The sequence below is a fragment of the Pezoporus flaviventris genome, unplaced genomic scaffold (genome assembly GCF_033815535.1).
Source record: "Pezoporus flaviventris isolate CSIRO_AGI_PZ_B2104156 unplaced genomic scaffold, CSIRO_AGI_Pfla_v1 ptg000078l, whole genome shotgun sequence".
NCBI classification, from domain to species: Eukaryota; Metazoa; Chordata; class Aves; order Psittaciformes; family Psittacidae; genus Pezoporus; species Pezoporus flaviventris.
The window spans coordinates 18,100,371-18,124,654 of NW_026892626.1; the positions used below are offsets into that span (position 1 = coordinate 18,100,371).

General features: G+C 42.0%; 2 protein-coding genes across 5 annotated transcripts in view; one reads left to right on the top strand and one right to left on the bottom strand.

Moving 5' to 3' along the window:
* Positions 1–24,284, top strand: part of LOC133279790 (uncharacterized) — a 188,526-nt gene that overhangs the window by 110,365 nt on the left and 53,877 nt on the right. The gene's annotated exons all lie outside the window — the stretch shown is intronic.
* MEIOB (meiosis specific with OB-fold) lies at positions 7,077–21,261 on the bottom strand. 4 transcript variants are annotated; one of them, XM_061473940.1, is made up of 14 exons: positions 21,141–21,261; positions 19,863–19,938; positions 16,591–16,648; positions 15,103–15,234; positions 14,307–14,379; positions 12,967–13,162; positions 12,655–12,755; positions 10,898–10,950; positions 10,710–10,805; positions 10,272–10,373; positions 9,648–9,801; positions 9,092–9,275; positions 8,518–8,604; positions 7,077–7,564 (listed from the first exon to the last, which is right to left on the bottom strand). In XM_061473940.1, the coding sequence occupies exons 2-14, from the start codon at positions 19,929–19,931 to the stop codon at positions 7,436–7,438; spliced, it is 1,434 nt and encodes a 477-aa protein (XP_061329924.1). In that variant the 5' UTR covers positions 19,932–19,938; positions 21,141–21,261; the 3' UTR covers positions 7,077–7,435. The 4 variants fall into 4 exon arrangements, with proteins under 4 accessions (XP_061329924.1, XP_061329922.1, XP_061329923.1 ...); XM_061473938.1 differs by having other exon boundaries at positions 19,863–19,954; XM_061473939.1 differs by having other exon boundaries at positions 19,863–19,944; positions 21,141–21,220.

The window sequence follows — 24,284 nt, forward strand, 5'->3', positions numbered from 1 at the left end:
AAGTAAGTAACACATTAAGTAGTACCTTGGAACAGTCCATGGGAACAGTGGGCTGGGAAGGCATCTGGTCTGGCTGCCACTGTGTGCTCTTGTGTTGTGCTACTGCTTTGAGGCAGGTATTGCCTTAAAATGAAAAGAAGCCCATTAAGTAACTACCCATTAAGTAAGTAGCACATTAAGTGGTACCTTGGAACTGTCCATGGGGACAGTGGTCTGGGGAGGGAGCTGGGCTGGCCATCACTGTGTACTCTTGCATTCTGGTACTGCTTTGAGCCAGGTATTGCCTTAAAATGAAAGGAAACCCATTAAGTAAGTAACACATTAAGTGGTACCTTGGAACTGTCCATGGGGACAGTGGGTTGGGGAGGGAGCTGGGCTGGCCGTCACTGGGTGCTCTTGTGTTCTGCTACTGCTTTGAGGCAGGTATTGCCTTAAAATGAAAATAAACCCATTAAGTAAGTACCCATGAAGTAAGTAACTCATTAAGTGGTACCTTGGAACTGTCCATGGAGACAGTGGTCTGGGGAGGGAGCTGGTCTGGCCATGACTGTGTGCTCTTGCATTCTGGTACTGCTTTGAGGCAGGTATTGCCTTAAAATGAAAGGAAACCCATTAAGTAAGTACCCATTAAGTAAGTAACACATTAAGTGGTACCTTGGAACTGTCCATGGGGACAGCGGGCTGGGGAGGTATCTGGGCTGGCCGTCACTGTGTGCTCTTGTGTTGTGCTACTGCTTTGAGGCAGGTATTGCCTTAAAATAAAAATAAACCCATTAAGTAAGTAACACATTAAGTGGTACCTTGGAACTGTCCATGGGGACAGTGGTCTGGGGAGGGAGCTGGTCTGGCCATCACTGTGTGCTCTTGCATTCTGGTACTGCTTTGAGGCAGGTATTCCCTGAAAATGAAAGGAAACCCATTAAGTAAGTACCCATTAAGTAAGTAACACATTAAGTGGTTCCTTGGAACTGTCCATGGGAACAGTGGTCTGGGGAGGGAGCTGGGCTGGCTGTCACTGTGTGCTCTTGTGTTCTGCTACTGCTTTGAGCCAGGTATTGCCTTAAAATGAAAATAAACCCATTAAGTAAGTACTCATTAAGTAAGTAGCACTATAAGTGGTATCTTGGAAATGTCCATGGGGACAGTGGTCTGGGGAGGGAGCTGGGCTGGCCATCACTGTGTGCTCTTGTGTTGTGCTACTGCTTTGAGGCAGGTATTGCCTTAAAATGAAAATAAACCTAGTAAGTAAGTACCCATTAAGTATGTAACACATTAAGTGGTACCTTGGAACTGTCCATGGGGACAGTGGTCTGGGGAGGGATCTGGGCTGGGGAGGGAGCTGGGCTGGCTGTCACTGTGTGCTCTTGTGTTCTGCTACTGCTTTGAGGCAGGTATTGCCTTAAAATGAAAAGAAACCTAGTAAGTAAGTACCCATTAAGTAAGTAACACATTAAGAGGTACCTTGGAACTGTCCATTGGAACAGTGGGCTGGGAAGGCATCTGGTCTGGCCATCACTGTGTGCTCTTGTGTTGTGCTACTGCTTTGACCCAGGTAATGCCTTAAAATGTAAAGAAACCCATTAGGTAAGTACCCATTAAGTATGTTGCACATTAAGTGGTACCTTGGAACTGTCCATGGGAACAGTGGTCTGGGGAGGGAGCTGGGCTGGCCATCACTGTGTGCTCCTGCTTTCTGGTACTGCTTTGAGGCAGGTATTGCCTTAAAATGAAAGGAAACCCATTAAGTAAGTACCCATTAAGTATGTAACACATTAAGTGGTACCCTGAAACTGTCCATGGGGACAGTGGTCTGGTGAGGGAGCTGGGCTGGCCATCACTGTGTGCTCTTGCATCCTGGTACTGCTTTGAGGCAGGTATTGCCTTAAAATAAAAAGAAACCCATTAAGTATGTACCCATTAAGTAAGTAACACATTAAGTGGTACCTTGGAACTGTCCATAGGTACAGTGGGCTGGGGAGGTATCTGGGCTGGCCGTCACTGTGTGCTCTTGTGTTGTCCTACTGCTTTGAGCCAGGTATTGCCTTAAAATAAAGAGAAACCCGTTAAGTAAGTACCCATTAAGTATGTTACACATTAAGTGGTACCTTAGAACTTTCCATGGGGACAGTGGTCTGGGGAGGGAGCTGGGCTGGTCGTCACTGTGTGCTCTTGTGTTGTGCTACTGCTTTGAGGCAGGTATTGCCTTAAAATGAAAAGAAACCTAGTAAGTAAGTACCCATTAAGTAAGTAACACATTAAGTGGTACCTTGGAACTGTCCATGGGGACAGTGGTCTGGGGAGGAGCTGGGCTGGCCATCACCGTGTGCTCTTGCATCCTGGTACTGCTTTGAGGCAGGTATTGCCTTAAAATGAAAAGAAACCTAGTAAGTAAGTACCCATTAAGTAAGTAACACATTAAGTGGTACCTTGAACCTGTCCATGGGGACAGCAGGCTGGGACAGTGGGCTGGGGAGGTATCTGGGCTGGCCGTCACTCTGTGTTCTTGTGTGCTGGTACTGCTTTGAGGCAGGTATTGCCTTAAAATGAAAGGAAACCCATTAAGTAAGTACCCATTAAGTAAGTAACACATTAAGTGGTACCTTGGAACTGTCCATGATGACAGTGGTCTGGGGAGGGAGCTGGTCTGGCCATCACTGTGTGCTCTTGCATTCTGGTACTGCTTTGAGGCATGTATTCCCTGAAAATGAAAGGAAACCCATTAAGTAAGTAACACATTAAGTGGTACCTTGGAACTTTCCATGGGGACAGTGGTTTGGGGAGGGAGCTGGGCTGGCTGTCACTGTGTGCTCTTGTGTTCTGCTACTGCTTTGAGACATGTATTGCCTTAAAATAAAAAGAAACCCATTAAGTAAGTACCCATTAAGTATGTAACACATTAAGTGGTACCTTGGAACTTTCCATGGGGACAGTGGTCTGGGGAGGGAGCTGGGCTGGCCATCACTGTGTGCTCTTGTGTGCTGGTACTGCTTTGAGCCAGGTATTGCCTTAAAATGAAAATAAACCTAGTAAGTAAGTAACACATTAAGTGGTACCCTGGAACTGTCCATGGGGACAGGGGTCTGGGAGGGAGCTGGGCTGGGGAGGGAGCTTCGCTGGCCATCACTGTGTGCTCTTGTGTTCTGCTACTGCTTTGAGCCAGGTATTGCCTTAAAATAAAAAGAAACCCATTAAGTAAGTACCCATTAAGTATGTAACACATTAAGTGGTACCTTGGAACTGTCCATGGGGACAGTGGTCTGGGGAGGAGCTGGGCTGGCCATCACCGTGTGCTCTTGCATCCTGGTACTGCTTTGAGCCAGGTATTGCCTTAAAATGAAAATAAACCTAGTAAGTAAGTACCCATTAAGTAAGTAACACATTAAGTGGTACCTTGGAACTGTCCATGGGGACAGTAGGCTGGGACAGTGGGCTGGGGAGGTATCTGGGCTGGCCGTCACTGTGTGCTCTTGTGTGCTGGTACTGCTTTGAGCCAGGTATTGCCTTAAAATGAAAAGAAACCCAATAAGTAAGTACCCATTAAGTAAGTAACACATTAAGTGGTACCTTGGAACTGTCCATGGGGACAGTGGTCTGGGGAGGGAGCTGGTCTGGCCATCACTGTGTGCTCTTGTGTTGTGCTACTGCTTTGAGGCAGGTATTGCCTTAAAATAAAAAGAAACCCAGTAAGTAAGTACCCATTAAGTAAGTAACACATTAAGGGGTACCTTGGAACTGTCCATGGGGACAGTAGGCTGGGACAGTGGGCTGGGGAGGGAGCTGGGCTGGCCGTCACTCTGTGGTCTTGTGTTGTGCTACTGCTTTGAGGCAGGTATTGCCTTAAAATGAAAGGAAACCTAATAAGTAAATACCCATTAAGTAAGTAACACATTAAGTGGTACCTTGGAACTGTCCATGGGGACAGCGGTCTGGGGAGGGAGCTGGGCTGGCCATCACTGTGTGCTCTTGCATTCTGGTACTGCTTTGAGGCAGGTATTGTCTTAAAATGAAAGAAAACCCATTAAGTAAGTACCCATTAAGTAAGTAACACATTAAGTGGTACCTTGGAACTGTCCATGGGGACAGTGGGTTGGGGAGGGAGCTGGGCTGGCCGTCACTGGGTGCTCTTGTGTTCTGCTACTGCTTTGAGGCAGGTATTGCCTTAAAATGAAAATAAACCTAGTCAGTAAGTACCCATTAAGTATGTAACACATTAAGTGGTACCTTGGATCTGTCCATGGGGACAGGGGTCTGGGGAGGGAGCTTCGCTGGCCATGCTCTTGTGTTCTGCTACTGCTTTGAGGCAGGTATTTCCTTAAAATGAAAATAAACCTAGTAAGTAAGTACCCATTAAGTAAGTAACACATTAAGTGGTACCTTGGAACTGTCCATGGGGACAGTAGGCTGGGACAGTGGGCTGGGGAGGTATCTGGGCTGGCCGTCACTCTGTGCTCTTGTGTTGTGCTACTGCTTTGAGGCAGGTATTGCCTTAAAATAAAAATAAACCCATTAAGTAAGTACCCATTAAGTAAGTAATACATTAAGTGGTACCTTGGAACTGTCCATGGGGACAGTGGGTTGGGGATGGAGCTGGGCTGGCCATCACTGTGTGCTCTTGTGTTGTGCTACTGCTTTGAGCCAGGTATTTCCTTAAAATGAAAATAAACCTAGTAAGTAAGTACCCATTAAGTAAGTAACACATTAAGTGGTACCTTGGAACTGTCCATGGGGACAGTGGGCTGGGAAGGCATCCGGGCTGGCCGTCACTCTGTGCTCTTATGTTCTGCTATTGCTTTGAGGCAGGTATTGCCTTAAAATGAAAATAAACCCATTAAGTAAGTACCCATTAAGTAAGTAACATATTAAGTGGTACCTTGGAACTGTCCATGGGGACAGTGGTTTGGGGATGGAGCTGAGCTGGCCGTCACTGTGTGCTCTTGTGTTCTGGTACTGCTTTGAGCCAGGTATTGCCTTAAAATGAAAATAAACCCATTAAAACCGTGATGTAGCAGCTAAAGCTCACATGTGCTGTGTAAAAATCAAAGCTGTACCTGTAACAGTGAATCAAGAATTGGAGCTTCAGAATTAATTCATCTCCTTGGGGCATTCTACAATAAAAAGATGTTTGCTTTTTAGCTCGGTTTCATGATTCCTCCGTGCATTTTTCAAACATACAAGATTAAATGAGGATCGCTTTTCCTCCCACTCCAAGGGGTGTAATACAGCAGGAAGTGTGCCAGATGTTTGCCAGATTCATCCTTTTTTCCCCTAAACTGAGCTTTAAATACACTTCTAAAAGTAAAAAAAAAAACACAAAAGATGAAGGCTAAAGAAGCTCATTTGGAAAGATCACCAGTGAACTTGTCTTTAGCAGATTTAAATATAGTTTTAATAAAAATCTAACCACAGCACTTGCTGTTTCTTACACAAGGCAGCAGTTGGAGTTTCTAAACATGCCCAGCTGTAAAAAGCCACACTGTGTAACTTCCCGTTTCCAAACTCCAGCTGATGGAACGCTCCTCACCGCTGCATGTCAGCGAGTTCTCTTTCAACTCAAAGGAGTAACAGAGTTAGGTGGTAAAATGTAATTAAATCCCTCCCCCCTAAACTTCAAAACTTACCATTTTGAAGGGTTGAACAGAACTGACTAATTGCAGACAAAACCAGATGGGTTATTTTAGGTACCAAACGCCAAAGTTAAACGCTTCCATGTCTTGGCAGGAGATCTTAACCGCTAGGAAAGTTCTGGTTTTAAAAGTGCATTTGGAGAGTTTTATAGAGAAAATTAGCCCAAAGACAGGCAGCGTGGTCCAGGATGCTGCAAATTACCTGAGGAAAAGAAAGCAGAATGTTTTGGGTAGGTAAAATAGACATTTTGCTGTCAACTTGCTTCTGGCTGCCTGCATGCGCTGTGCCAGGCACCAGTCATGCAAACATACCAACAGTTCACTGTGTTTTGAGTCACATCAATGGCTTGAAGCACTTGCAGAAGTTCTTGGTGTGATGAGGCCTGAGTGCTGCTGACAGGATTCAGGTTTTGTCCAAAGGAATCCTGAGGAATTGAAGCCAATTGAAACATTGAGTGGTTATATCCAAACAGCCCCAGCCCCTGGCTCACGGGACCCAAAGCACCCCATGATTTAAGCCTGCCTCTGTCAGCAGTGGTCCCAATTCATTGCAACTCAATGAGCTGGGCCCAGCAAAGTCAGGCCAAGAGAGCTGGGCTGAGCCTGGGAGATGAGGGTGAGTAATTCTGAAAGGGGAAGGATTAAATTCACTTTCTGTACAATTTCTGTTTCTTCACCTATCAAACATTACTGTCTGTGGCAATAGCAGCATCATTTCCAGTTTAGTCCTTGGCACGGTGTATGGGCAGAGGAGCTGAGGTGGGATTACAGTGATTAGAAACATTCCCTTCAGAAGCTTAGCTGTTATGGCTGGAAAATGTTGAAGCTGTTCATTGCTGCAACAGGAGGCATGCAGTGACCCAATGATGACACTGCTTCTTTGCGCATTTCATCCCTTGTTCCCACTTCCATGAGCAGGGGGTGCAATCTTGGTGGATTGCTTGTCAAACTTACTGTTGCTGGAGTAGTTTTTTTCTCTGCCATGTTGCTTTAATGAGTAGTAGTGCACTAGGGGTGGTCTGAGCGTCTCTGGGCATTCCAGCCTAACAGATGCTTTGCAAGAGAAGGGCGAAGGTATCTTCCACTATTTGAAATAGACGAATTCTTGATGGAAGGTGAAGACTGGTGAATGTAGTAAATACACCAGCTGTAGGGAAAGCTAGAGACAGAAATAAGGTTAAAAATAGGAGAAAATACATGGAGAAAGGCAAAATATGCATACCTGTTTCTTCATGTTCAGCTAAGAACAACTATCCTGCTGAAGGAGAGTCCTTTCTTCTCTGCTGCTTATAGTCTTGAGCTTGATCCTTTGTTGGAGACCTCTGTAACTGATGACTGTTTTAATCAGACTTAGTCTGCCCTAAAGAAAAGCAGACTTGAAACATGAGGGCTAGTTCCAAGCCTCTACAGTTGCCAGTTTGGACTCACGGACATGAACCACAAACCCAGGCAGTATTTGAAAGTGGGTCTTTATTTGCTGAACTAACACAGAAGTAACATGTAAGTAGCAAGGCAGTTTAAAACACAGCACTCCAACAGACCTGTCTCCTACTATTTGTTGTTTCTGATTCTTTCAGAGATACTCTAACAGTAGAGGAAGCTTCCACCCTCCTTGCAAGGGGTTGAATTCAGCAGAACTAACTTTGCTCTAGCTGGCCCTAGTACACTTCTTAAAGTACAATCACCTGAAAAGGATGAACACAGAAGCCCACTTACAGGTATAAGTAATGTGTGTTCCTCCTACTTAGAAAATATGACAGCAGCATTCTACCTCTAATAATACAGTGATGGAAGTCTTTTCCTCGCTGTTATTAATGGCATAATCTCTTATTTCCAATCTCTTTCCTGAGCAAGGTTTGACTTGCCTCTATAGGGTCTGCCAGTTTGCATGAAAGAACATTTATTTTCATTCCAGTTCTCCAGCTGGGTGACACAGTAACCTGCAAAAATAAGAAAGGATCTTTGTTTTTACTGCTGGATAGCACTTGAAATATACTATCTTTAAATATCACACAGCATGTTTCATTGACAGATTTGGTTATAAATATTTTGTAGAAACATAGGATGGTTTGGGTTGGAAAGGACCTTAAGATCATCAGTTCCAACCCCCTGCCATGGGTAGGGACACCTCACTCTGGTTGCTCCAAGCCCCGTCCAACCTGGCCTGGAACACTGACAAGGATGGAGCATTTACCACTTTTTTGGGCAACCTGTGCCAGTGGCTCACCAGTTCCAGTGCCAGTTGATTAGAGTTATCCTAGAACAGGCAGTTCTATGGAAAAGGACCCCAGTACAGCAATGCAATTAAAAAAGTAAAGGACATTGCAAATAAGGACAGATCTTTTAGCAGTTGCTCCAGGTGTGTGAGCCTAATGTCATTGCTGCTTTAAGGAGAATTGCAGATTTTAAACATACTTAATCACATTATTTCCAAAAATACAGGTAACTGAGCAGTATACTTGGGTAACCCCACAAACAATCTGTTACATATATTGACTGCACCTTATTCTTGCCAACTGATACTGTTAACTTTATTTGTTATAAACCTGTAGCCATAGAAGTCAGTGGCTGAGTAAAGTCATGTATAAAATCATGAGTAAAAATCATTACTGAGCATAAATCACATGTACTTTTGGAAAGTCAGCTCCTGAATAAGTACTGGCCAAGAGCAGTTTGTGTCTTCCCTAATTTGCCTGGAAGAGGCCTGGATACATCTGATCCTGCAGGGACATCCTCTAATGCTGGAAGTATGACTATTTACTTGGAATGTTCAGAATATGTGCAAAACCTAATCCTAGTTTTTAAGAGTTCAGCAGAATCGACATGGCATTTTTCAGTACTGAATATACTGCTGGGAAACAGCCCCTGCTTTCAATTAACCTCAGATACTAACTTTAAAATAAATCTTGCTTCGTTCCAAAAGAAGTTTCCATTTCAATGCAGTCTTCTTGCCCTCTGCTAGAGTGAGGAATTCCTGGACCTGTTAACAACAGGACAGCACAGAACACCTCCTCAGCATACAATTAGAACAACAGCTCTGTAACAAAATCGTGGTGAAAAGAGCATTTTGCGTATTTTTAGGCATTTCTAAGCTGTATTTTTTCTATTTAACATGGTGTTTGGTGTGATATATCTACCAAGAAAGTCAGATTAATCAGGATAAATTGCAGGGTGTCCAAGAATCAAAGGGAATTCTAAATGTGTTCTCAGCAAAGTGTGAATTAATGAAAATGAAGCAGTATTCAGGGTGTTCACTCTTATATTTAACACATTTCTTCTTAGCAACTACTGACTTTAACTTTTGATTTGTTAAAAAGCCATGGGTGGGAGGGTGTATATTAATATATACATGCAGTTTTTAACCAGTACACACACATATACACAAAGAACATTTACATGCATCTGTAATTTTCATCCAGCTTCACAGCTCAGAACAAATCAGAACAACCTAATTCCTTTCCACTTACTGTGCATCCTAATGCTTCCTCAGCTACACAGTCAGACAGGGAGCAAGAATAAAGAGTGCCTGTGTGATCTGTCACATCAACGAGTATCTCAAAGCTTGCAAAAACTGACTTTAAGTCTGAAGAGATATCACTGCAGAAAGTACATGTGTTTGACATTTCATTCACTATGAAACGACACGTTGAACTGAAACATAAGAAGATAATTAATACATATATTAAAGCATTTCCTCCTTGGTTGAAATTGTTTTCTAGACTGAGATTTTCCAAGAGACTTTTAATCTTTAAAGAAATTCTTCATCTTCTAAACTTTTAAGTCTGAGTCAAAATGGCCTCCTTCTCCTTCACTCCTCTAGGAACAAAACAGCAAGTCATTCATAAAGCCAGCTCTTCCTTGCTACTTCTGGAAGTCTAGACAGCAGATATGCATACGGCATCCTCCAGAGTAGTTTAATTCCTTGTCTGGAACTGGACTAAAGTACTGTTCTATCTAATTTAGATCAGGGGAGGATGGACAAGCACTTTTTAATAAAGATTTAAGTCAGGGGCAGTTGCTTACCATCTGTTGCGCACAACTTTAGATGCATCATCATCAATGTTCAGCGTAGAAATGTAGCCATAAATAACTCCATAGACGGGTTCAAGTTTCACATCACTCTGTAAAGCTTTTTCCTTCAGCTGTTCCACAGTATAAACATCAACTATAGTCTCCACTAGAAGTTTAAAAGACATGTTAAGTGCATCTGAGAAAGAAACTATGCAGAAGAGCAACAACAGAAAAGGATCTTGAGGGAATAAAAAGGAAAGGATTTGACCTAAAGAATCAGAAAAGTCCCATTCCCACCCCCCCTTTTGAAGCAGGCTTATTGTTTAGGGACAAAAAGTAAAACAAAAGGGGACTAGAAATAGGAAAATGTCTACTACTACATCTTTGTATCTCTCAAAATGAGTTTGACATAAACTTTCCATCTCCATTTTTGTACTTATTGTTATAGACACGAACCCTGAAGATACAGAACTGATGATAAAAGGGACATCCCTAGTAACAACAGTCTAAACTTTAAATATTCAGCCACCTCAGATTTGTTTCTATGAGCACACAGAGCAAGAACCTGATACTTCAGCTGCATTATGAAGCTATGCTAGAGTTCAGCAAAATCAAAGTGTTTGGATCCATGCTTACAGTTAACAGAGTCTTTTGACTGCTGCATCACTTTGTCATACAAGCCTCCCGATTGTGCGCTGTCTTTTATGAAGCTGAAGAGAACATTTGCTTCTGCTGTTTCTTGAAAAATGGATTTTTTAAAGCTATTAGTATATGTAGAATGTAAAAATGTCAACATAATTATATTTTACAACTTATGCTGGTAGCACCAACGCATGGTCCCTTGGAATGAGCCAAGAGATGCTTTTCTCTTTATTACTTTAATATGGCATATATGAAGGCTCCTTAGATAAAATAATAAAACAAATAAAAGATAGAACAGGGGAAGCTAAAAGCATTGGTCACTACTTGGCAAGAAGCAGGGAGATTTCTGAAGCAAGCACGCAGGAAAAATCAGGCCTCAAATCAATTTATCCCTGCATTCTAGCCTGAAATGATTACTGCCCCAGCTCTTACCTGGATTAGTTGTAATGATGGTTTTTGATATCACAGTTGCACTCATACAGTTCCTAAATTTGTCAAAATTTATCCTCACATCTGATGCAAATATCACTGTGCACAAAAAAAACCACCAAGATGTTATTGTAAAATAGGTATCATGTGAAGAACTACAGTAAAAAACCACAAAAGCCGGACTATTTCACCTGTTTCTTGTGGGATCCAACTCTGTGCAAGCTGGATGGATTCATTATCCCAACTACATGAAAAAAAAGTTAATGCATGAAAACAGTTTTGAAACAGCACTGAAACTGTTACGTATTTAACCACTAAGTAATACAGGTATAACTGAGTTGATCAAAGGGGATAAAACTCCCTTGTTACATGGACACACAAATGAAATGCCAGGTGTAGCCACAGGCATCTAGTTTGCAGCCAGCCAGGATGCCTTATGTACAGTCTAACACAGTCCCTATTTTATTCTGTGCCAAACAGGATAAAGGGTTATTAGATTGTTCAAAATCATTAAATACAGAATAAACCTGGAAAAATACTGTATTTCAGAGCCTGGGCAACAGTAATTTCTAACTAAAAAAAAATCACAGTTAAAATAACTGCTCATCAGCTGCGCCTCTTCTGTGGGTACAAGCCGATTGCTCACATCACTGGGCCAGACATTCAGCCAGCTTTCCAGCACTGGAATCCTTGTAGCTGTGGATGATGAGACTTGAGTGAGGTCAGTGGCATCCCTCAAGAATGATAATTTGATTGTTAGGCCCCTTGATGAAATCTCATTCCATTTCTCATCAGTCTGGATGGCAAGAACACTGCCAAAGCACAGTTCTGTTCTGGTGGGTTTTTTCTTAACCCTTGGAAAAGGATTTAAGATACTTGCTTTTCATTTAACATCACTCAGGCACCTCTTCAGTGGCAGCCTCTGAGATCTCTTCACTACAGTGCTGTTGCTCAAGTTTTTCCTGAATCTCTGACTCTACCAAGGACTCCACTAGTGTGCAAAGTACACAGCTGAGGGGAACCACAGTAACCCCAACTTGTCTCTGCTTCTGAGCACTTCTGAGGTGTACAGCTCTGTATCACCACATACCAGCACTGAAACAAGACTGTTGGAGGTGCTGCTGCAAGTTAACATCAGTGGCAGCTCAAGGGCAAGCAAACTTCACACCATAGATGCTTATGTGTGTTTGTGTGTATACATTAACTATGTTAAGCCTTACATGGTCTGATAATAGAGTTTGTGACTCAGCCACAGAACACAATGCTATCTTGCTATTTCTACCTAGGGAGCAAAGGTCATTTTCACCAACAAACAGCAAACCCACTGCAATTGAGTGCCCACATACCCTTGCACAGAGATAAGCCATAGGTTTATTGAGCAAACAATGGGCAAAATGCAAATATTTCTGTGTAAACAAGTCACTATATACATGGATAAGTGGTATAGACATAGCCATGTTTGTAAATGCAATACAGTGTGACAGTATGGCCAAAGTAGCATCAAAATGTTTCTGTGTTATTTTAAACACTTAAAAACTCTTCCAGCCTCTATCTATTCCACTTGTTCATTCTGCTTGGCTTCAAAACTGAAGCATGTTCCTCATTCCCCCCCTAGTTTGTGGAAGGCATGTTGCCTTTGCAGCTGTTTTTAAATGCCATTGCCTGAATTGGTTCAAATTTCCACATTAAGAAATGTAACTATTTGGAACTAAGCTTCATTTTGCAATCATTGAGCTCACAGTCTGTCAGCAGGTCATAAATGTAGACAATATATTTAAGGTCAGTCTAATGAATCTCTTTTTTGAGCCCCTGTTCAGTGTACATCAGAGTTGCCACTCAAATAACCATAGATTTAACAGTGTGGTAGCAGTATGTATTACAGTTAATTTCTTTACCTACTTTTGCATTATTTTGTGTATTTCAATGAATTGAAAGAAAACCATTTTACCAGACTATTGGAAAAGACATCTCTGTTTCATCATACAGCTTTACTTCACACCTCTGACCTTTCCTTTTGTCTGAAGTCATGAAATACTTTGGCTCCCCAACCTTTAAGAAGAAAAGGAAAGTCACTTTTTCCTCTAGCAAGTGTTTGGGAGAATGAAAGTAATAACTGAGAAAATAGAAGAGTTAAAAAAAGGGGGGGGGGGGGGGAGGGGGAGAGAGTTAAAACCCTGTAGACCACTAAAAAACCCAAACCAAACAGTAAGTTACCCATGGTACCGTAGAAAAACATGATTCTTGTGCCTCCTGAACTTACTGACATGACAGCTGCAAGCAGATTAAGGATCCTTCCATCAAGGCTTTGTCCATTTGCAATGATATCACCCAGTGAATAATAATCCTGAGGCTCCTTGACAGGCAGATGCAGCAGAGAAAGCAGCTTGGTGTCCATTTCATAACAGGAAAACGTTCGGACGACGGAATGGTTTTCACTGAGGATTAGTTTGTAGCAACTAGATAGTATACACAAAACAAAGCTCATGGATCAACATTTCACTCACCAAGGTATCAACAGTGTAAAGTGTTCATTCAGTTCACATGAGGAAATAACTGCTGGTTTGTTTGTCTAGTGTTTTCCTTAAAGATGTGGAAAAGTTGGAATTAATTTGCTCTAAAGTAAAACTATATACCTTTCTCTGACGGAAAACTTATTATCATGTACTTTATACACAGAATTGAAAAGCCAGCATGAATTGCTAGCAATGTACAATATATATTTCAAACCTTTCAGCCTTTATCAACCACTAAAAATAAAATCAGTTCTGAAATGTCTGTAATCCAGGTAATGAGAGGTTTTGGCATCGTGACATAACTACAGTCAGACTGGATTTGGTAAGGTGCTTTCAAAAGTAATAGCTCCATAACCTCAGGAATATTTATGACATGCTGTTAGCCAGCAGAAATAAGATATAGTTGATGTCTTCAGGATAAATATATTTTAAAAATGATTATGAAATCTATAGATTTAAGAGGAGCACTTTCCCTCAGTCAAATTTCTATCTCACATTTGTTCTTTTACTTCTTTCTGCTTAGCCAGAAAGTGAGTATAACTTTCACAGCTGCACATTTGCTACAATGCTTAGAGATGCTCAACAAACTGGGACATAAAACTTCTTACTTCCTAATTTTGTATGCATATATACAATATTCTTATGCATGACATGTGATTACAAATATTATAATATGACCAATTAAGAAAAAAACCCTAAGAACAGGTGTTTAGTCTGTATCTTAGCTATATAAATGAAACTAAAAATATCTAAATTATTACTTAAAATTTTAATTTCATATACTGCTTCAAACGGTTCAGATTGTACAGAACACACTGAAAGGCAACATAAGTACATCAATTTCAAACAGTTTTAGTAGGCTTTACTCAAAGAATTAAATTTACTCTTTTTAGTTACACAGAGCATTGTTACTTTATGACCATATACTGAGAAATATATTCTCCTTGAGATATTTGACCACAGATAGTTGAATACAAGGAGGAAGGTACAGCTACGTAACATAACTAACCCCAAAACCCCGGCAACTAAAACAAGTATTAACTTGGATCTTTCTGGAAAGAACTACCAGTCTCTGCTTTAAACTTACCTAGGAGTTACAGGGTTGAATTTTTCTTCCCTTTCTGCTTCCTTTGACTGAATTAAAGGATTTTCAATTGTAACTAAAATAAACCATTGATAAGTAATGTTAGAAAACTGAACATAGATATAAAGAGAGATGCTTTCAAGAATGGCTGTTTTCAAGGTTGATAATGGAAAAGGTACGTGCAATAACTGCTGCCAAATGTTTTCATTCTGAAAACTGTATCTGTCCAGACAGCCAATATTATATCCAGACTCCCACAGGAGTCCTCAGGACACCGAATGGAAACAAACCAACACCAAGTTCTCATGTGTGTACTCAAGTTTTTATCCAAACACTCTGATCTACCAACCATGGGCAGCAAAGTCTTTCTATTAACAAGATAAAAGCACATACTATAAACGTATATGATTTTTGTTGTGTTTTTATGAACAATCATAGTCACATCCAAAACTAAATGAAGACAAAACAGAACATCAAACTACTTTAGAGAGTTCATTTTTCATCATTTATAAGAACCAAATAGATCGTTAACTCTAGGTAGGTTCTGGGTGGCTGCATTCAGTGGTTTGTGTCTACTCTTTTTGTTGACATATTTACTGATTTTGAATTTAAATACTTGGAATCTTATTCCTTTCCTCTTTATACTTAACATAACTGAACAATTTGCTTCCAATTAGAATGTTTTCTGAGTCCGCAGAGAAAAATAGAGCAAAACCACAAACTCATAACACTGATGTACTGGAAAAAAAATACCCAAAATACATTCAAAAGAAACCATTAAGAATAAACTCCAACTTACCACAGTCACCAACTCTGAAGCTTTCCGAAAGGGATCTAATGTACTCTTCTCTGCCCCAAGAATTTACATTTATGAAGTAAGTTGGTGAATCACGAATAGTAAAACTGAAGGTGTATCTTTCAGACCCAATGTCTGCAAAAATAAACAGCACTGTTACAGTTCGTTAGCACAGCTTGATTTCAATCTGGAATATATGGCTATCACCTGCTATTTGGACGTTTTCCTGAGTTTTGTCATGAATTTACAGCCCGCATTCTAGAGAGTCCCACTAGAGGTCAGCAGACTGTTCAGTAAACACACTGGTGTTCATGAATGGGGTTGTACTACTCGTGCTCAGGTTTTACCTGCACGATCCCATCCATGCAGACATTCACTTAATTTGGGGCAGCACCACATAAACTTACAGATCCAATGACGAGAAATAAAAGAGCATCCAGTGCATTCAAGGCAAACGCAGAACCAGGACTAATGCATGAAACAATACTATGAACCAGTGTATGCAGTAGCCTAAATTTTGCAGCAGGTAGGCTGTTCTGATATGGCTGTGCTCACATCTTGAGATGCCTGTGCTCTAAGGCCACCACAATAACATAGACACCACCACGATGGCATACCAGGCTGCAGACCCCAGGCAGCATCGCTGTCCAGGGGTTTAAATGAATAAAGCAAAGTGTTTCCAGCTCTATGGGAAGTTCAGGGTTAAGAGGGTGTCAGTCTCTTTTCTCTTCCAGCTTCCCATCATACAGCATTATGCAATATGTTATTTTAAATTATCAAGGAAAACTGTATAGTGATCCACAGAGTAAGCATAATCTGATGACAGTCCCGTGGAGGCACAAATACAAATACACTTTTCACACTATGTAGAAGTGTCCCTGGTGACAATGGTGACTTCCTTCTAATTCATCCCTAGGGCAGCTATGCATGGTGCCAGGGAGCCCTTCACATAGGGCTGGAACAGCTCTCTAGGACTGGAGATACTTCCTAACAGTGTCTATATGAACCCTGAGCTGTAGATACGTTGCTTCAGTTTCCAGCTAATGCTGGGTTAACAATGTGTTACACACATTTTTTCTTTAGGAGCATACAATAAGATGAAGCTGGCGCTACTCAGACCAGAAATTACTTGTTTCACTCCTCAAAACATCTCCTTAACATCTCTGTTTTAAGAGAGAATGAACACAAAGGGCCCAGATCAATTCTGGCACTATTTCTATCAGTGGGTCCATACCAGCACTATCTTCTTCAGACCCTGAAACACTTCCATAATGGAGTTTTTCCAAGCAAAGTCTAATTGATAAGGTTTAGCCAAACTGATGCTGCTCTTTCATCTTGGTTTCCAAACACACACACATTTCTTTTTTGCATTTTTACTCTATACATTTTACAGTAAGAAGTCTGTTTATCATTTAAATGTTGATTTTAGTCATAGATGCCAAATTGTACTGTATAAGAAAATGAAGTAAAACCAGTTAAAAGGGACTGTACTTTTTCTGTCTGGAAAGCCTCTGACATCTGTTTTCCCAATAACCACACCGATTACATTCTGAAAAATAAAAAGATTATAGAATACAAGTATTAAACACAGATGTATGTGATGAAGTAGATTCCGTGGACTTGTACTCTACTGATGATAATAAACATGTTTCTGACTAGTAATCATGTTAATCTATTTATTCCACAATGGCATATGAACTGAGACCTAAAACACAAACATACAATTTTCCCTGAATAAAAAAAAAGAGTGACTAATAAAAATATTAAAAGAAACACATCTGGTTCTGGTTGTAAAGACAATGGGAGGACAAAAGTTCACCCCAAACATTCACTATTTTGGCTGTTCTACAGCAATCTCTCCTCAGGTAGGCAGCAATCATGTTTTTTCATGCTCTCTGCACAGGTCTCAGATCTCCTTAAATGCACCGTGAAAAGTCTGGACAGGATTTATTTTGCAGTTAAGCATCCAAGGTTTCCCCTGCTGTCAGCACTGAGATCCACACACGCACATCCACAGGGAGGGCTATTTATCCTGTCCTCAGCTAAGCAACATTAATTTCTACAGGTGCCTCTTTCCTGCTGCCTGTCTCTCGTAAGCAACCACAAAGGAAGAGTAGGAAATAAACGTTTTGGATGATCCAAAGTAAAATCAATCTTATTCTGCTTTGCTAAACCTGTATTTGTTATGCAAAAGCAGCCCAGTCTCAATTGTCAAACAAAACTACTAGGAGCAGAGGGAGAAAGATACATTTCTATCTTATTTATATAGCTTATATTTATAGCTAATATATACCTGTGTGGTGGTGGGATTTCTAATCAAAAAGCTTCTCCTCAGTAGAAGAGTATTGCAGTGCTAGTTTGGGATGAAAGAGGTAAGCAGTGAAAGCTGGTATGGAAGCAAGGCCAGACTGACATTGCAGCACTGCAGAAGTCCTTCCAAACATTACTTCCTCATCGCAGCAAGAGAAGGGGCAGAGTAACTGTTTAGTAACTCACACGAGCTGGATTTTGCCCTGTTCACAGAGCCATGCAGCCTGCTGACTGTAACAATATTGATGTGTGCTCAGAAATGAGATCTCATGTTCCCAATTTACTTTTAATCACTAGATGGAGCAAGGTAACTGTCTTATCCTACAGTGATGGGAATGAACAGTGTAACATCCTAGTTCTTCCAAGTCCTAACAGAATACTTTATATCTGAAAACAACATGCAGTGATTTAGATTAGGATTTGATTTTTCTCTTCTTGGTTCTGTTTCCTAAAAATAAAATTCAATTGGATCAGAGTTCAACACACCCTGTACTGCCAGTCAAAAGAGCTGACATTTTAGGATGACTTTCCACATGAATTAAGCTGTTGGAAATCTGTAGTTTCCAAAGGAGGTCTCCTCTCTCCCTGCTGCAAATACATTCACCCCTCTCTCATATTAGCACTCAGCCTGCACAGCAAGCTGCGAGAAGGAAGTGATCTGGCTGGAAAGTATTTGGGGGGGGGAGGGAGAGAGGAGAAAGAGGGTAGAAAAAACTTCCAGAGATCATTTCCTTGATCAGCTCATTGTGCAACTACACAAGCACCAGTTGCACCGGGGGAGGAGGAGCGGAACTGCCTGCAGGAGGAAGCAGGCCAGCCTGCCTTTTCTGGCAGGGCATTGCTTAAGGTTGTTCAACCGGATCATGAGACTACAGCATTAACACACTGAAAGTTTTTGGGGTTTTGATCCATTTCACTGTTAAAAAATAAACTGCAAGGGAAAAGAACTATATCTTGATTCTGTGAATGATGTGCGCTCAGCTGCTTTAACATCCTAAACGCACGCAGACCTTTCGACCAGGAGATACTAGTAAATTGCTTTTTGTAAAACTACTTTAGTGTGTGGTTCTATGATTCCATATGTTGCTAATTGCAATACTCAAGATGAGTTTTCTTTGTAAAATAAATGCTTTTAACCAAATTAGAGGATCACTCGATTTGAGAGTAACTGGGAATGACAGATTAAACAAACTTTGCTGGAGACCAGGAGTTTATAAAAAGTTAGAAAGAGCATACAGTACCACTCTTAGAGGATATAAACCTCCTTCTCCTAGTTCATCCCTTTTCCATGATTTCTCTTTCAGTTGTTTAATATATGAGGGGAAAAGGGATATATTCTGCCCTCTCAAACACAAAGCTTTGGGAATAGGAAAAGTTGGTTTTGCTCTTTTCACAAGCATCAGGACTTCCACAGGGCAGCTACTTTAAGCTGCACAGGGAGACAGGGCTGTAACTCCACACTACAGCTCATGGGGTATCCATGGGGAACTGCTGCCTCTGTTTAGCTCTCCAGGCTCCAGCTCCCAGCAGCACTGAACTCTCAGAAGACACTTTATTGCTATTGGGCTGCACAGTGATGGTGGGAAATACTGCAACAGAGAATATTGCAGCCTTCTCCTTCCTGTATTAAAACATCTTGGAGAGCAGAGAATGAAAAATTCCACTCCTCAGACTTCCTGGGTTTTATTCAACCATCTAAAACCCAAAGAGAATAATAGTGAATTTTAAAGCACACTCCAGTGATGATAGTCATCACCCACATCAAGACAACAATAAAGAAATCATATCCAAACGTCTGTACAAATTTGCCAACCGTAAAGCTTTGCTGTTTGTTAAGTTTACCTTTTAGTTAATCTTATTCTCCTGTCCTCCTACAAGCAAAATTCTTAGCTCCTTGTAAACTGACAACTACAAAACCTGCTTTTTGTTCTAAAGGAACAGAAGTGATCCTCTCCGACATGCAACTGTGAGATTTTTATCCAGGTAAAACGCCATACCATTCAACAAGAGTTTTGTTTGAATAGTCCAGGACTATGTTATTTAGCTCAGAGGGATTGAGCATGCAAGTAAAGACTTCAGGACTTGGGTTCATAGCCTGTTGTGAAAGACTATTGTGGGTTATGGATGTATTGTGACTACATAATGCTGACTCTGTACATGCCTTTACTAATTCAGCATCCATTTAAAACATTACAAAGAAGCCTCTGATACTTTCAGACATTGAATTGTCCAGTCAATATCTATAGTTGTGGCATCCACATACTATGGACAACAGCAGCATCAATTTTCATTTTGCTGGTTTATGCACAAAGAAGGTAAGGTACTTTATATCTAACAATTAGACTAATGCTGTTAGTATCTAAATATACATCAATTACATAATTTTGCAGTAATATAATACAGTCATATACAATTTCATTTGGGAACAAAAGTACTATGTCTATGAGACTTACAGGACGAGCAAGACTTGGATGCAGATCTGAAAGTGCGACAAAGTCCTGTGTTGAACTAGAATAAGCCATTCTTGATCTGTAACTTGAGAAAACTGATTTAGATGTTTTAAAAACCCAAACAAATCACTTAAAACCATTCATAGGGAGAATAACAAGTCATTTTTTAACACAAATATTTTGACCTAAATAGCGTCTGTTTTCAATAAAAAGACTTTCCAGCCATCTGAAGCAGACAATTCTTTGGAGCTTGTATTTGGCAAGGTAAGTTATGAATTTGACTGTAACTGCTCTACCTGTGCTTCTCAAATAAAGGTCTGTAATTGTGATTTATTTATTTGCCATTAAATGACTCCATTAGCACCAGCCTCTGAAAAATATTTACCCTCCTTCGTCTGGGAAATCCAGCTGAATTTAATGAGGCAGTTCATATATAAAAGGCCATTTACATGGGAGGAAAGAAAAGTGTTGGGTTGCAAACCACTTTAATTGAGGTTTTGGGCTTAATATTAAACTACTTGAAAACGGGAGTTCTTTCTTTCCTCAAAGCAGAAAAGTTTTGAATTTATTAAAATAAACTGGTAAAAATAGGTTATTTTCAAGCTGCCAACATAGCATTCCTGTGAGCTACTGAACACTCAGGTCTTCTCTAGGGATGCTCAAGTCAGGCCATGGGTGCTTTGTTAACCCATCTGAATACCTCTTATTAGTTCATGGATACCCCCAGAGACATTATTGATATTTAACAAATAGCTGTCAGATTCTAGTTTTCTATTAGAGGATCCATTGAGTTGTCTAAATCCTTAATATGAGAGAAGTGATATTGTCCAGAGGAGCCCTGTTCAAACTTCATAACCAAGGTCCTGAATGGCTTTTACAGTCTTTGTACCTTGTGTGAGAATGGTTAAACCTAGCAGTAGCAATGAACAGAAATTGACAGTCTGCACATTAAAAGAGGCAAGCAGTTACCTGAGAAGTGGCTTCTAAAAGAGCATTTCAAACTAAACTCACAGAAAGATAGCCCAAATTTGCCTTACAGTGAAGCCCGCAAGCCTGTTCCCATCCCGTGGTATGGAACAGGTTACCTCAAGTATCCCTTCAAGGCATGTTAATATTCTGCCCTCAGAAGAAGTTAAATACAGTTAAATGGCACACCTCACACCACAGTGAGAGAACACAGCACTGGTAACACGTGTAACCAAGGGAGATTAAGAGGTATTTTAGGGTTTAAAGCAGCCCTGACAGGGGAGGCTGCAACGAGCAGTCGCAGCCATTCCTTACCTCAGAGGCAGGGATGAGCTCCTGAGGGAGCAAAGGGACCTTTACCTCACCACCACCCAGGAACAGACCTTCTTCAAGGAGAAAGAACATGCCAGTCACAATAAATACAAGTAGTATAATACAAGTAGCATATTAAATACAAGTAGGAAGCCTTTGGCACCATTACCCCACCCCAAGCTGGTGCCTTTCACCAGACAAGCTTGCACCCCCAAAGCCAGGCTTCAAGAGATTCCTCTTGCATGGTGCCATCACCACCATCATGGCTTTCCTTGCCCAAGCCCGAGCAGCACATGGTGGCCATCCCACACAGGCAGCGATGGTGCCAGGAAGGAGCCCTCACCACAGAGGGGACTGGAGGGGACACACAGCCGGGGTGGGAAGGGAGCGCCCTGAGAGGAAGGCGTGAGGGACAGGGAGACAAAATGGCGGCGGGTCCGTTTGGCGGGAAAATGCCTTCACGTCTTCCCGCCGCGTGTGACCTGCCTCCATGGGCAGGCTCTGCCATGAGGGGCAGCGGATCAGGGGATGGCCACCAAAAATAACCCCATTCACCATAAATTGAGCGCATACCTGAGCAATGGCACTGGGCACAGAGGGACCGGGCTGGAGCACCCCCAGCTGCAGTGAGGGCTCTGCGTCAGGTCCAGGAGCGCCCAGAGCTTGGGTTCGCTTCCTTTGCGAGCCCTCTGCTCTGTGGGGCTTTACTTCAGTGCCCATCCCGCTTGGGGCAGCGGCTTCATCCCGAGGTTTTCCTTGCGGGATGTTGATGTGAACCTCCCGATTGCATCTGTGGCTGCTGCTGTGACCAACGTCTGCATTTTCTTGCAGTGTTACCCCAAAGGAGACCCTGGAACACTTCTTCCTCCCCAAATGCATGCAGCAGGGTCACAAGCGGCTCTCAAGTCACCTCAGCTTGAAGCCACCAAGGCACCAACCCATGAGTCTAAAGTGAGGCTTCTTCTGCTATGATCATAACTCCAAAACCACACCAAAACCAAACCAAATCTCAGAAAGCTTTGGAGGAATCATTCCCTAAATCTTTTCTTGTGGTAGCTCTTAAAGGGGGGGGAAAGAAATCATAACCTGTGTCTTCCACATGAATTAGAATGGATGGTGTAAGATACTATTTGTATTGATTGGTAGACAGCACTCCCAGCTTCTCAGACTGGAGCGAGCCGTTTTGTCCCTTTATATTGCATATGGAATGATTTTCCTTTATAAAAATCGATGCTTTTCACTTCTGCATCATAAAATACTCTTACTCCTGGTGAGCAGTGTGATGGCCTCAAGGTCAGGGCTGTTGAAGGCTTCAGTGCAGGCTGACAAGCCCTCGGTGTTGACTGTGTCTTACAGGATCTTTCATTTCTCCAATTAAACAGCTGAAAGTGGACACCACCTGGGCTCTCGTATTTATTGTGCCACTAAAGCCCGTGGTAATTGCACCGTGCTGATGACAAACGGCATGCCAGAGAGCCGACAGCCCGGCTGGGTGGGTGCTTAGGTCACCTTTTAGACAGTACGAGCCATGGATCTAACTGGGGTCCATAGGGTTGAAGCCTCCAGTGAGCAGAATCAGGGGTTTTCTTTGCTGGCTCTGTTGTTTTAATTAGGTCAAGTTAACGAACATGCAGAAGATGATGAGTGTGCTGGGATCCTAATCGGATAAGAAGGGAAAGTTATACACGGCCTGAAAAACACTGGCAAAGGTACAGGTTTCGTTCTTGCCTCCATGACTGCAAGGTAAACCAGGGTAAACTGAAACTGAAATGAGATCTGCAGCTCTCCATTGCCACCAAGGGTGAGAAAAGCAAGATCACAGCCCATGGGCTCGCAGGCACTGAGCTTGTCTACTATCTCAGCAAGGTTTTGGTGGCACATAAGCACCCGCTTAAACGGAGCCTTGCTGAACCGAGCTGGCATCTGGTGCCCAGCGTGGTCACCACTTTCATTAGGCTTTGTCCAGGGTGAGCTGCTTTTCACACAGAGGCACAAAGGGCAGGTGAAACCCAAGCTGCGGTGTCCCCAGTGCGGGGCTGCAGGCTTTGTTTCGTTTCAAAGCCACCAGAACAAGGATGCTTTGTGGTTTTGTTCCGCTCCCATTTTCAATGTGCCTACATTGGGGGAAAAGAAGCTGCTTTTTACTTTCCCATGATAGCTCCTGGTAGGAAGCTGTTATCGGGGCCATCATGAAGGGCTGCACTGATCTGGCCAGAGACACAAAGGCACTGGATGCGAGACCAGAGTTCTTTCCCTAGGAGATGTGATTAGATGCTGAGTTTCTAACTTGCAGGTACTGAGGCAAGAATTCATTTGATTGACATACCTGTCTCACAGGGATGCTGTGAATTCTGCCCTTCACATGGCATGTGGCACGATGAGGAACAGCCATTTGGACTCCTGTAGGTTACTGTAAGCAAATGGCATCTTTTGGGGGGCTTATAATAAACAAATGTCTAATCTGAATGTCTCCTGCTATTTACAAAGACAACTGATTCTCCACGTTAGGAATTCTTAATACAAACACTGAAAAGAGCCTGCAAAAACAAGTTACTCAGCTTGTACCCGGCTTACTCAAGCTTTCCTCCTCAGCTGACCTCAAAGTGATCTCTACAGGGAATCAGCATCCTTATCTCCCTCTGACAACTGGAAAAACAGAGGCAAGAGGAAGACCAGCAGCAGTTTCCTGAGGGCTGTGCACCACACAAGGACCTGCTCCCCTCTCCACTGCCAGCACCAGCTCCTGTGGAATGAGAACAATATTAATTCAGTGTTTTTCTCCTCTAGTGCTTGATTCCTGAAAGGTCTGAGTGATTTTAACTCTCCAGCACTTCAGCAGCGCTTAGCATTCAGCCAGATTCTGTGTGTGATTAAGCAGAGGCTTCCCCATCCCTGCCTGCAAATTGCACGGTCCCTGCTAATTAGGCCCTTCATGAATGGATTTATTTAAATCACACTCATTGGCATGGTCAAGGAGTGCAAATGCCATTTGGTAATTCACTTAGCAATTTGGTACTTGAGGATCAGGATTGTCTGCATGCAGAGGAAGCCAGTCCCCATCCAGTGCTAGCAGGGACACTTCAGAAATCATCTTCAATAGGATCTTCAGAGCTAGAGCAACATAGAAATATTTGCTCTGTGAGGTTT

Excerpts from the sequence above, each read along its gene's own strand:
- MEIOB (XM_061473940.1), bottom strand. The coding sequence starts at position 19,931 with ATGGCTTATTCTAGTTCAACACAGGACTTTGTCGCACTTTCAGATCTG. Across the intron at positions 13,163-14,306 it reads TTCAACCCTGTAACTCCTAG|TTGCTACAAACTAATCCTCA; the intron begins GTAAGTTTAAAG and ends TATACTATCTAG. Across the intron at positions 7,565-8,517 it reads GAAGCAAGATTTATTTTAAA|GTTACTGTGTCACCCAGCTG; the intron begins GTTAGTATCTGA and ends TTATTTTTGCAG.